Source organism: Notamacropus eugenii, chromosome 3, assembly GCF_028372415.1.
Source record: "Notamacropus eugenii isolate mMacEug1 chromosome 3, mMacEug1.pri_v2, whole genome shotgun sequence".
In the NCBI taxonomy this organism is placed as follows: Eukaryota; Metazoa; Chordata; class Mammalia; order Diprotodontia; family Macropodidae; genus Notamacropus; species Notamacropus eugenii.
The window spans coordinates 323,193,967-323,208,937 of NC_092874.1; the positions used below are offsets into that span (position 1 = coordinate 323,193,967).

Sequence of the window (14,971 nt, forward strand, 5' to 3'; positions counted from 1 at the left end):
TGAAGAATTCTGCAATTACTCAGAGGTAACTGAGATTGTTCCAAATTTGGTCTGTAACACATACAGTAGACTTATAAGGAATGTAGTTTGGGGCTTGTTTTGGATATCACAGAGCAGGATGCAGACAGACACATATTTGAACAAACATTTGCTGAGAGACAAAACATATACTTCACACCTGGAGTATCATTACAACAGAAACATAGAATCAATGAATCAACCAACAATTTAATTAAGCATCCCATTTCTAACAGCAAAGATTGTGAAAGTAAAGAAAGATTCAGCTCATGTATCTAGCTAAAGTGATACAGATGGTCATTTACATGGTGTGAGGGGCACTGTACCCGACTGAGGTTGTGGTAGCAAATAGCAGAGAAAAACAATTTCCAGAACATTTGTTTAAGACTTTTCTGCATTCTAAGGTGGATTGATATTATAAATTAGGGAAAAATGGCACTGGGAAGTAGTGCAGAAGTATCAGCATAGCCACAGCCCAGCTGTGTGGACAACTCAAACAGCTTTTGAGCTCTTATAATAAGGAAAACTGCCAAAAAAGTCTTTCCATGTGATTGGCAGGCAGGAGATTAACAGTTGGAGGAATAGAACAGAGATGGATTTTGGACTTTGTGGGATTAGGACATCGCTATACTAACTGATAAGCCTCTGTAGTTGGGTGATGCAAACTATTAGTTTTTGTTTCTTCATCTTGGAATAAAGCAGAAGTTGCTTTATTGAGAACCCCGTAAGGACAAAGCAGTCACTTAGCAAAACAGTGGGTTGAAGTAGGCCTACCACACACAGTCTTTAGTTTATGGAAGTTTTCTTAACTCATCATTTGCAAGATTTATGAAAGACATATTGGACCTCTCCAATGACTGTCTATTTCTTCAACAATTTAGTTCAATTACAGACAAGTACTTTGTCATTATGATTGTTTCCCCCCAAAATAATTTATACTTCATTGCTGCATAAGTCTGTCAGTTCATTGGAATGAAGTACTCCTTTTATTTGTACAGATCATGACCCCTCTATATCTTCGGCGATGGTTTTGAAGAGTAATTATGATCCAACTGCATTGCATCTCCCTGGCCACACTGGTGCTTACCTTCTCTGAATATATCTAGTTAGTCTTCAGACAGGATAAATGCAATCCATCGATAGGCTTGTATATGAAGCCTTTCTGTATCTCAAAGCCTGAAATCCCACCTGCATATGCTTTGAGAACTCACGGACATTTTCACAGTATGATGAAACATTGAGTAGAATTACGTGGAAAACTAGAAATATTATCTTTAAAAATTAACTAAATAAGTAGAAATACTAAGATTTAAATCTTAATTCCAAACAGTTTTCCTGATTTTGCTTTGCCTTTTTGCCCTATAATTTGAAAAGACTGTAAAAAAAAAAATCACTTTTTTTCGTTTAGTATTCTTATGGCACTTTTATTCAGATTTTTTTTCATAGAAATTTCTATATTTAATATGTTTCAATGATTTTTTTTTGTTTAGTATTTTAGTGGTGGAAACAGATGACAGGTAAAAAATTGCAGTGCCTCCTGCCTTCTAAGTGTTCACATTAGATGTGAGCTTAATAATTGATGCTTTTCACATTAACTCTCAACAGTCTGTTTTTCTCATTTTTTCTTTTTTTAGAAAGAATTGACACTTTGTTTTTAATATAATCTGACCTTCCATTATGTGTTCTCATATGTCCCCTTCTAGACTACAATCTTATATGATAAATATTTTTTTAAAAATAGGAAGAAAAAATCAGCACAAATAATAAATATATATTTTTAGAGAGCTATTAATACGATGTTCCACCCCCACCACTGCAAAGAGTAGAGGAAAGGTGTGTTCCCATATTTACTCTTGTGGTAATGCTTATTTTTGTAATCCTGCAACATCCACTTTAGATTGTTTTGTTTTTTTTACTATTATTTCTTCTATTTGCATTTTCATAGTCATTTTGTATATTTTTCTCTTGGCTCTGCTTTCCTCACTATGCATCCAGTTCGTGTAAGGTTTTCCATGTTATTATTTATTAAATATTTATTTTTATTATTATTAACAATTATTCATTGTTTCTTACAGTACAGGAATATTCCATAGCCTGCTTCATTATTATTGTCAGTATTATTTTATGTTTCCATAGAAGTAGCTTTTTTCATAGTGCATGCAATATTTTAATTTACTACACATCCTCTTATTATGATATATCTATTATCTTTCTAGAGAAAGGATATGGATTATTGAAAGGATTCTCTTATTGTATTGCCTTCATATAAATAGGCTGATCACTGTGATATTTAAATTTTTCTTTCATATTTGTTCAGTGAAATTATTTATTTCCTTTCCTTTGCAAAAAATTGTTTTGTTCCCCACTGAATTCTTAACCTGATAATTTATTACGTTTTGGAGGGTGAGCCTGGGATCTTAAACTATTCTAATACTGTATAACCTTAGTTTAGTTCCACCAAAATGGAAAGACATTGCTTGGTGAGAGACTGTTTGTTATTGAAAAGTCAACCTATCCACAGATCATGAGTCTCATCTCCAAAAGTTTGGCCACTAGATAATGATAGTTTTGGGTCAAAATAAAAAATAAAGATTGCCTAGTAATCTGGCTTCTAAGTGAGATGCAATCACAGACATTTTGTAGTATTTTTTTTGACAGGATTTTGGATTTCCTCAAAGACTCAAAGATTCAGAGGTAAAAGGGTCTTTAGAGATAATTGATCCCAACTGTCTTATTTTGCAGATGAGAAAACTGAGGTACTAAAAGATTAAATGACTTTTCCAGCAGTATTGCAACTCTCCAAGGGGCATATAAGGTGAAAGGAATTCTTTAATAATTGTAGATGTCTACGTTATTGATATATCTATTTTAGCCTGAAATAGTTGTAAGAAAGTGAGGTACCAGTCTGTTGGCCTATTGTATAATTTTATCTTTATGAAAAATAACCAAACTGAGAAGCAAAAATACTTTATAATATTAACAGGAGACAGCCCTCACTGATATGCTTCTTTTCACTATTTTCCCAGAATAGTGAATTTCCTTCACACAAAGTATATAGAACAGTTTTACATTCATATTTGAAAATAATTATTATTTGCTGGTAAGTTCCCTTTCAATGCGAGCTATTTCATTTAGAAACACTCATTACACCATAGATTGAGACCATGACCTTTTCTACTCATGAATCCAGGCCAGCCTAGTAAAACCATGATATTATACTATATTCTCATTCTTCCATGTTCCTTTTCTGGAGAACACAATGAAAGTTATCTAGCACCATCAGGAGGTACTCAACTTTTCAGATTTTCTCCATAATAGTGCATTCTTTCTTTATACTCTATCTAAAATCCTAGAAAAAATCCATACCTTAAAGCCTGCTCTTTAAATAGACGTATAGCAGAAAAACATTGCTATTTTATTTCATTAACTATATATCTTAAGAGCTGCTCATGGGCTAGATATACAGTCCCTAAAGCGAACCTCTTTTAGCTCTCTTGATCCTTAGTTTATTGAGTTTAAAAGAAATGAACACAATGTATATTTCTGATCTGACATTTCCTTTCGAAAATCCCCCTTGCTTTTACTGGCAGATCCTTGATTTGATTTTTTTTGTTTGTTTTGTTTTGTTTTGTCTGTAATGGGCATAATCTTTTTGCTCTAGGATAATTTGAGTGAAATACCATCTGGAGAAAGGGAAATGAACTGAGTAAATAATTTCTTTACAATTTACCCTACATCATATAACAGAGAGTCTCTATGCCTCTTATTATTCTAACATTCTTTATTGATTGTTGAATTCTAGTAAAGCAAAAATACACTGCACTATACCTATTTCATTGGAAATTTATCCTAACCTTCCAAGGTGAACTTGAAACATCACAACTTGAAGCATATTTGCATATAACCTTATAAACTGGGGAAATGAGTAATGAGCCTCTACAGAGTTTGTCTGTAACATGAAGTTTGAAGCTTTTAAAAATTTTTATGCAGTTAGTGTACAATGTTTCAGTACGCCTAGTAGTTATAAATATGAATACAAATTTCTTGTTGTGTTAGAAATGTGATTGGGGAAATACAAGGCTGCAAACCTATAAAATATTAGAATAGATGTAGCACTGTAAAGCTAATGATGGAAATTTTTCAGCTTTATCACATCAGATATTATCATAGATTGTGCTAGAGTTAAGAAAATACTGAGTCCCGAATTCTGTTTATTCTGATTCATTGTAATAGTGATTGACAGCCATGTGAGATGAATGAGAAACTAATGAAAATACAGAGACCCTTGTGTGGTCTCTATAGTTATTTCCATAGTATTTCTTCAGATTGCCCATAATTATTTATTTCACTTTGATAAGAAATATAGAACATTAACTGAAAACCATGACAGTGATGCTATTGAGGTTAGCACAAATAAAAGTGTTTTTATTTATTTAAGTAATTTGAAAACTAAATTAAGGAAATATATATATGTATATATATATATATACATATATATATATATATATATATATAAATTGACCGTGGAAGAAACTGATCCAACAAGTTAAAGAAAATGTTATTAAAATGAAAATAAATGAAGTGTATTGTGTTGATATGCATTTGCATTTTATTGTAATTACCTATTCATTTCCCTTTATGATTCAAAGAAACAATGAAATAAACTACTACAAATTGTCATATCATCACATAATCATTTGCATACTTTTTGAAATATTGTTAATAAAGAGGATATTATTATAAGTACTTGTTCACATTGTTTCATCATGATCAATTTTTTTTACACTACCTATATTTTTATTGTTAGGTTAATTTAACCTTTCTTCCAAATAAATAATTTTAAAGCAAATTTAATATTTACTGTTATCATAATCCTTTTTTCTTAATAGCATTTTTTCCAATTACATGTAAAGATAGTTTTCAACATGAGTATTTTTGAAATTTTGAGTTCCAAATTTTTCTCTCTCCCTTTCTCCCCCCTCCCATCGCTGAGACTTTAAGTAATCTAATATTGGTTATACATGTACAGTCATGTTAAACATTTCCATTAGTTATGTTGTGAAAAAGTATCAGAAAAAGACAGGAAAACCACAAGAAATAAAAAAAAAGGAGTGAAAATAATATGCTTCGATCTGTATTTAGACTTCATAGTCAGTTCTCTAGATGTGGTCAGTATTCTCCATCACAAATCTTTTGAGATTGTCTTGGATTATTCATTGCACAATGTTGCTGTTGCGGTGTACAATGTTCTGGTTCTGATCACTTCATTCAGCATAACTTCATGTAAGTCCATTTTTTTCCCTGAAATCTGCCTGTTCATCGTTTCTTAGAGAACACTAGAATTGTATTATATTCATGTACCACCACTTGTTCAGTCATTCCCCAATTGATGGCAACCCCTCAATTTCCAATTCTTTGTTATCACAAAAAGAGCTGTTATAAATATTTTCATACATGTGGTGCTTTTCCCTTTTTAGTACTTTTTCTGAACTCTCTTTATTCTTCCTATTTTAATGTTGCCATTATATAATCTCAGTTTCACTACTATATTTTTTGGTGGAAACTTAATGGAGACCAGAATAATTTACAAGACACTGAATGCTAACCTACCTTGGCTCATCTGACCTTGTGGCCAATATTGTTTGTTTAGTATTATAGTCTTCCCCAAAGGTCTGCCTTAGGTTCACTTGTCTACTTATCTAACAACCATTTTAGGTCTATTGCACATTTCTCCAACATATTTTTTTTTAAGTTTTTTAGACATTTTTCACTGCTGAAATGAAAGAATGAAGAAACAACAAAAGGAGAAAGAGGAAAAAACAACAAGAAAGAAAAAAACACTTTTGTATCATTTATAAGCTTGGTCAAACAAAACAAATTCCTATATTGCTCAAATCCAGAATTCTTTTCTCATTCTACATTTTAGTCCATTAGCTCTCTGCTGATAGAGTTTATCACCCATCTAGTTTATTAATCACCCTTACTGCCTCTTCTTTATCTTCACCTGACAGAACTCTCTATGTATCAGATCCCCAGAGACCACCCTCTTCCCCTACACTGTTTCCCCTGGAAGGAGCCAATCTGTTTAGTTTTGGAATCCACCCTGGAACTGAGTTGTCATGATTGTTGAATGAGTAAATGCAGTCGCCCAACTCATTATATCTACCCAGTCCTGGGTCATGTTTCATATCCCATTCACCTTTCTGCCCAGGATATATTGCCATCTGCCCTGGTGCCATTCTCAGGTTCCCTCTCTCAGTTCCCTCTACCCAACAAGATATTTTCTTTGATCTTTACTACCTCTAAAACTTTTTCCAAAATAGGAGCTATGCACAAGAAATAAAACAATTTCAACTGTTTCCACAGAGTAACATACTGACAACCCTAATTTAAAAACCCATTGACAAAACTAAATGAGTTGACTCATGAAATTGAAACAGAATTCAACTCTACACCTCCTGTCCCTGCTCAGTGCTTTGGAAATCCAAAAGATAGAAGCTTCCTCAAGCTGCAACAGTAGCCTACCAACAGAACTCAGCCAAAGAACAGAGAAAACTGGGGTAGTGTGTGACTATTTTGTATTCCACTAAGCCTGAGATAAAAAAAAAAAAAAAAAACAAACAGTCTTCAGTGGGCACCAGTTATGTCCCCAAAAGTAACGTGGGAGAGAGAAATAGACTGGTGAAATATAAATTGCCCACCTTGGAAATGTTGAGGTTTAGGGGTGCTTGGGACTCCAAAATACCAACTTGCCAGGTACTGCCTGAATGAGTTTGACTCAAGTCTTCTTTCAGGCAAAGGAAAAAAAAAAATAGTTTAGTCAAAGCCTTAAGAAATCTGACCATTTGTGATACTTGTATTGACAAGCAGGTCAGACATAATCTGAGCTAGATTGAATCTGAGCATTTTCAAGGAGGCAGGATGGATCTTATATTCTGAAAGATTGTGGGAGGGATCTAGGATTGGCCAAGTAGTCTGGGGTAACTAGAGGAGGGCTTTAGGGAGGGTATTAATGAGAATGACTAGTAGTTGAGGTTGTAGTAGTAGTTGAAGAACACAACATCTGTGAGTAGACACAGCTCCCTGAATGGGAACCCAAGGTAAATGTGGATGGCCAGAAGATGCCCAGTTAACTTGGGTTTTATTGGCTAGATTCCTCTCCCCTCCCCTTTTCTTTCCCTTCCTTTCCTCTTCCTTCCTTCCTTTTCCTTTATCAAAACCTTAAACCTACTGCACTCTGAAACTCATACCCTGGAGGACACTAGGCCCCCGCCTAAGGGTTTTTCTGTACCCTCTTGGCTTAAGAGTGATTATCAATAGTAACTGCTGTTGTTTCCCTCCCAGCGTGATGCCTTTCGGAAGTAAGAAGTAAGGCTACTTCTTAAAAAGGCCTATTCACTGAATAGGCATTACCTCACGCTAAGTGAGTTCCTAAAAGGGCCAAGGTCTCCTATTGCATCCTGGGTCATCTCTAGTCAACCTGACGAATATCTGGTGACTGAATTCAGATGGTTCAGGAGGAGAAAGTGAGGCTGGTGACCTTACATAGCCTTCCCTCACTCAAGACAAAGTCAAGTCTAAGTCATGTCATCATTTCTCTGGTGGCATGGTCTTCTCTGGCAACAAAGGAGGGACACAACAACAATTAGTAGTTGAGGTGATTAGAGGTCAAACAGCAGGAACCCAAAAAATGGGATTTTGATGGGATCCAGGGTGGGAAGCAGCCAGAGGCAATCCAGAGGTAACAGACAATGGAGGTCTAGGCTAGGTTAAGGGTAACAAATTTGGGCATGAAAAGTCAAATCAAAGGGGAAGAGAGTTCAAGGTGGGGTCTATGGACAAATGGGACTGAAATTATTTTGGGGTAAGGGGTGAAGATCTCAGCTTGGGCCTCAGCTTGACCCCATCAGAAAGACATTGAGATGGCTTTGAGATTTAACCTCAGGAAAACCTCCACATGGAAGGAGAAGTTGTCAGAAAGTAAGCGATAGGGAAAAAATAAGAGAAACAAAGTCTGAAGTTACCAAAAGTCTCAAGAGGAACAATATTCATCTTAAGCAGAAAAAACAACAGTGAAAATATTAAGGGAATATGTATTTATCTATCTATCTACTTATCTATCTATGTGTGTGCATATACATATGTATGTATATGTGTGTGTGTTTGTGTGTGTGTGTGTGTGTGTGTGTGTGTGTGTAGGAATGTGCCTTCCAGAGCTGAAGTAATAGTCCATCTATGAGTAAATATTGCAAGACAAAGTAAAATCAATTAACATCTGATTAATAAATAAAACTGTGGATTCCCAAGAAAGCACAGAATCATATCAGGATATTCTGAATGTTTAAAAGAGAAATGAGAGAAAGGGGGAGAGAGAGAGAGAGATGTTATTTCTCTTCAACAGAATGTAATCTCCCTGAGGGCAGAGACTTATTTTTTTTCCATGTGCCTTTCTAGTTCTAGGTCAGTGCTTAATAGATAATAGGCACTTAATAAAAACATATTAAATAAATAAATGCTGATTAATAACACTGTTTTGATAATAATATTTTATACTTCATAGCTTACAAAATTATTTTCTCCTAAGAATGCTTTGAATAAAATTATGTATAATTACATATAAAATAATGCTCATAGGAAAGTTCATGTAGAAGAAAATCAGAAAAATGTGGTATTGGGGAAGAAAGCTAATCATCTTTTTGAGTATTAAGAGTAACCCAATAATTTCAAATACTTTCACTCATATACTATATGTATATATATATATATATACATATATATATATATGTATATTTACATTTTTTCCCATCATGTTGGTGTTGAAACAATTCTTGATACTCTACAAAGAATATTCAAAAAGTGTATTAAATAGAAAAGAAAACATAAATCATTTCTCCACTTTTTAAAAGCATGTGTTAATATATGTGCAGAGATTCAATAGGTTGCTTACACAGTTTTGTTGTTATTTTCTTTTTTTAATATCTTAGAGATGAAATCGGGCTATAGTGTTGATTTAATAGCATTTTCTAAACCTTGTGATTTCATAAATCCTAAAAGAAATGTGCTCCCTAATTGCTTCTCATTTTAAATCTACTTATGTCAATTTCCATCTCTTAAACAGCATGTTAATTTTTAAAACTTCTAATTTCTAAGATTTGTTCTTAAAGTGAAATCAAGCTTTGCCTGAACTAAATGAACACTGATTTGATTTCTTCCAGAACTTAACACAAGCTTTTCTTTGCAATTTCCTAAGTTGGTTGTAACAATTAAAATGCTGGAAAAGTTTAGTTTCCTTGAATTTTTATTTACATTATTTGTTAAAAATGGAAATATATGATTACAAAAGTCAAGATTTTTTTCATCAGCTTTCATTCTACAAAGGAAAATTAGTGTTTCCTGTCATAAACTTTGTCTAATAATATGTTATTGCTCTAATGATAACTATAATTTTCATAGTTATTATCATTACTGCTACTGTTTCTGCTACTAGTATAATAACTACTTACTACAACTGCTATAACTGCTACCTACTGCTGCTACTACTACTACTACTACTACTACTACTACTACTACTACTACTACTACTACTACTACTACTACTACTACTACTACCACTACTTCTACCATAATGATTTTTCCTTTTTTGTATTCAGGCTGTCCTAATACCAGCTCTGACTTCGAATGTAAAAATCCTTTTGGTGGTTTTCAGGGATGTATGAGACAGATTTCCATTAGCAACAAAATTGTGGATCTGATTTTGGTACAGCAGAGTATCTTTGGGAATTTCAGCGACCTTCAGATAGACTTATGTGGCCTTACAGACAGGTAAGGGCAGTCTTACATCTTTGTTTTGAAATGACTCTTTTCATGTACCTAAAGGTAGAAAAAAGAACTTGGATGGTAAAAGACATGCTAGTTTTTATTTTCACTTGGTACAGTGTTAAATGGGATATTTTGATATGTATATCAAAAATAAGTAAAGGAAATATTTAGTCAATAATTATAAGTACTTTTGTATTATCTAACTAATTATTGGATTTAATATGTATGAATGTCTATCAAGAATGTGGGTTTGTGCTGCTGTTCTGATAAGAAGGGTTATCAGTCACTCATACTTCCATTAAACCCTTTTCGTGCCATCCCTCCCCCTCCATCCCAATCTGCCACCAAACTTTATAGACTAGGGTATTTCCCTCAAATCCCTTCCTTGGATCTTCAGTATAAGACTCCCAGTAATTTACTCATTGCCAAGAGGAATTTCTTTATGAGTATTCTTTCTATTCCCTGGGAAGTTGTAAAAAAAAAATAAACTAATGCTTCTCTTTCTCTTTCTCTGTGTCTCTCTCTGTCTCACACACACACACACACACACACACACACACACACACACACACACACACACACGTACATGTCTCCTAATTTCCCAGCTGTATTCTTGAAACATATTCTTAGAAATTCCTGTAGTTAAAATCTATGACAATTTCTGGCTTAAGGGACAAAATAAATATATGAACAATGAAAGATCAATACATTTAAAAATAAAAAAGACTTTTCTTTTACCCAAAGGAAAATGCTTCAGTTCCAGAGCTACCCTCAACCTTCAGAAGGAGTGGGATGAGGGAGTTTAAGTAGAAAAGTGAAATGAAAATTCACTGCATTGAGATCTGTAGTGGAAGGGTGTGTGTGTGTGTGTGTGTGTGTGTGTGTGTGTGTGTGTGTGTGTGTGTGTGTGTGTGTGTGTGTGTGTGTTGGTATTCAATTAATGCTGAATACCTTCTGCCTTAGCATGACTTATGCTCAGTTCACCCATATATAATGCTCACACAGTTCTGGTACTCACTTCTCATCATGACTCTTTCCCCACTTTTTGCTCTCTAGGCTGCAGTTCTCCATCTCTAATCTCAAGCGATTTCTCCCCTTCTCCTCCCCTCAATCCATTTGAATAGTTTGTCAGGTAGTCTGGCCCCACTAATCACAGGACCAAGCAACTCCCCAAGGGTAGAAAGGGAAATGCTAGTTATCTGAATGCCAAGATAGCACACAAGTAGAAAAATAAATATAATATTCATTACTATTTTAAAGAAAACTGTCTAATCTCCATATCTCATCAAAATTTAGAAGTAATGTAGTCCTGGATTCTTGAAGTCAGTGTAGGTAGAACACAAACTCTTATAGGTTCTAATAAACTCTTGTTTAGTTGCTCTAGTCATGTCCAACTCTTCTTGGCCCCTTTTGGGGATTTTCTTGGCCGAGATACTGAAGTAGTTTGCCATTTTCTTCTCCAGCTCATTTTACAGATGAGAAAACTTGATTTTACTGAAAGCTAGGTGACTTACCTAGGGTCACACAGCTAATAAATGTCTGAGGCTACATTTTAACTTGGGTCTTTGTAATTCCAGGCCCAGGTTCTCTATGTACTGCACCACTTAACTGCCCCTCTAACAAGCACAAAGAGTTTCAAATGTGATCTTCACTACAGACTGTTTGCTATAGGAAGACCGTCGTAGCTATGCAAAGGGTTATTTATAATAAATTATTTTTGTCTCAGACACTAATGAACCAGGTAAAAACACAAAAAGTACTTCAGTTCTTTGTGACCCTCTTCTGTTTCTGCTGTGATGGTGGAATAATTATGAAAAAGGGGAAATGAGTATTTTTATAAATTGCTAAACAAACTGTACTATATCAATGTAATACAATCTTGTAATACTATAGAAATAGTGAACAGGAAGAACATAGAGAGAATATGGAAGACTTATATGAACTGATATAGACTGAAATAAGCAGGATCATAAAATAAATATTCTAAATATTTACAATAATGAAAATAAAAAAAAACAAAAAATAGAGCTGAATGCATCATAATTAGAATGACCAGTCTTGATTTCTATGAAGATATGAGAAAAATCAGTCTTTTTCCTTTTCTTTTCTTTTTGATTAGTTTATTTATTTTAATCTTCAGCATTCATTTCCACAAGATTTTGAGTTCCAAATTTTTTCTGCATCTCTCCTCTTCCCCCTACATCAAGATGACTTGCATTCTGATTACCACTTTCCCTAGTCTACACTCTCCTCTATCATCTCATCCTATTCTTATCCCCCTCCCCCTCATTTTTTGTAGGGCAAATGCCTCTACATCATCTTATTTCAGAGCAAAAACAATTTTTAACATTTGCTTTTAAAACTTTGAGTGCCAAATTCTCTCCCTTCTTCCCTCCCCACCCACCCTCATGGAGAGGGCAATCAATTTAATATAGGTTATACATGTGTAGTTATATAAAACACTTCTATAAATCATGATGTGAATTATTACCCTGCATTACCCTCCATTCTATCCTGCACCCAGTTTATTCTCTTCTCTCCTTTTACACTATCCCTTTTCAAAAGTATTTCCTTCTGACTATCCTCTCTTCAATCTTCCCTCCCTTCAATCATACCACCCTACCTTTTCCCCCTTCCCCTCTTTCCTGTAGGGTAAGATAACAGCAATATGTATCTTAACTACAGTTTTTGACACATCTACAAATATGAATTTGTGAGTTGTTTATCCAGTAATCAGTATATAGAAAGACTACTGGATAAGTAAATTATTTCCATTGTTATTAATAGAGATAAGCTATACATAAGCTGCAACTAAATGCAAAGATGGACTCACAGGTTTTCACAAGGAAGAAAAAAAGTAATTGTGAGATTTGATTTAATCTCATATATCAAAGGAAGAAGAAACGTTATTTCATGGGGCCTGCCATGATCATTTGCCTTATAGGATTCATGTTGAATATAATATGCAAGTGAACTACCACATAATTACAACTTATGTACCAATATCTATTGCAGAAAAAGTCAAGACATTCTCACAATTCATACTTTGTTACTTGAATATAAATACAGGCATAAGGGAATCTGAGGGAAAAATATTATATGGAATTAAGAAATCAAAAAAAAAAAAGCCTGCTAGAGTCACGATCTTATTTAGGGGTTTTCGTGGCAAAAATACTAGAATGCTTTACCATTTCCTTCTCAGCCAACTTTATAGATGAAGAACTGAGTTAAGCAGTGTTTAGTGATGTGCCCAGGGTCATACATCTAGTAAGTATCTGAAGTCAGATTTGAACTCAAGTATTCCTGATTCCAGGCCTGGTGCTCTGTCTACCAAATTCCTTTGAAACCATATATCTATATAACATGTATACTACTATTGAGGATAATCACAAGTATCTGGGCATGACAGAAACTAAATAGCATCACCTATACAAAAATGAAATTGACATTTTAATAAATGGAAAATAGCTATTTACAGATATGGGAATCGTTTCATAATTATCTCTTTATAGTTAGATCAAAAGCTTTAAGGGCAACAATCTCCATCACATTAGAAGAAGTGATAAAGAGAAGGAAAAACTATTTATACATCAATTAGTTAAAAAATCAAATTTATCTAAGACAGTGGCCCCCAAACTATTTGAATGAAGAACACTTATAAACAAGCAAACAAAGAGTTTTGGGCAGGTAACTTCAGTATGTGTATATTTACTTATTTATATATTATGCATACATGATACTATACTTATTTTTATGTACATTATGAAGCTTACCCAAAAATGGAAATCTAAGAATGGATGATATGTAGATGAAATGATGTTTGATACACGAGTTAATAGAGAGCTACTGGAGTTTATTCACTAGGGGAAAATGTTTACAGCTGAATTTTAGGACAATCTCTTTGGCAACAGGGTGGAGGATAATTGTTTGTCCATCATTCTGGGGGAGGAACAATGACATCAGAAGGGAGATGCCTTGACTTGCAACTGAATTGGATTTAAGCGAAGCAGAACTGTGCAAAGTGATCAGCCTCACTCTTTCCTCCACAGTAATTAGAGTCCAGTGGCAAGACATAGGTCAGGATGACTGGTGATGGTCCTGGATGCAGTGAGAAACCTTGACCTTTTTAAGCTAATGTCTTTCCCAAGTCCTAGATGTCCAAGGCAATGTCTATTTAGTAATTGAAGGGTAGGTAAGAGTTGAAGCAAAAGATACCCTAGTTTGATTTCATAAAAAGAACCATAAAATAATCATGTGGAAGATAGATTAGAGTGAGGAGTGACAAGTCAGTAACTTCTCCCTATCCTGCAACCTTCTTTGCTGGAGCTGGAGTCTGTAATAATAATATGGGTAATTATGACTTGAGTTAGGTGTTGGCTATGTGGATAGAGAAAAGGGGACAGATGTGAGAGATAAAAATTATAAGATTTGACAGCTAGTTTAATATATGAGGTGAAAGAGAGCTTAGCTAAGTGGGGTGGAGAAAGTGCCATCAAAAGTAATGGGAATTTTAAAAGTTTAGTGGGTTATGGGAGAAAGATGATATGATGCTGTCGTTACCCATCTCCACATGCTCAGTCTTTATGACTTATTTTAGCTCACTCATAATAAAAAGGAAGCAGAGTTCTTACTGTCATAGCCACAGAGCACAGAGACAATCTCATCTTGAAGGGGCAGTTCCCATATTCAAGAGCTGATCTGGGAAGAAGAAGATAAAGTTATTAGTGTGTGGGGGGAGGGTAGTTATATTTCCAGAGGCAGTGGAACAACTAATGCTGTGAGTTGGATGAGAGCTACAAAAATGTACTCTGAGGAGAGAAAGCCCAACAAGAAAGGAAAGAGATTGCGTAGATGTGGTTTTAGAGACAAGAGACATGACTAGTAATCACAGGGACGTGAAATAGTACCTATCCTCTCACCTTTCAATAGGTTAATAACACATTCTTGGGATCAGATCATGGGCCCTATGGAATTATGCTGTGATTCCCCAGGGAACCCTAAGAACTACTTTGGGTAAAACTGGTTAAAACGGTTAAAAATGGAAAATGAATAATTATTAGCAATTATTACCAATAATTACCAGAGCAGCTAGGTGGTACAGTGGATAGAGTAGTGGGCCTGGAGTTAGTAAGAC

At 34.5% G+C, this 14,971-nt stretch overlaps 1 protein-coding gene across 1 annotated transcript in view; it reads left to right on the top strand.

Annotated features, from left to right (window-relative positions):
* Positions 1 to 14,971, top strand: part of CNTNAP4 (contactin associated protein family member 4) — a 676,519-nt gene that overhangs the window by 461,566 nt on the left and 199,982 nt on the right. The window contains exon 10 of the mRNA XM_072596864.1: positions 9,669 to 9,840. Coding sequence (XP_072452965.1) covers positions 9,669 to 9,840 — 172 coding nt within the window. The remainder of the gene's footprint in view (positions 1 to 9,668; positions 9,841 to 14,971) is intronic.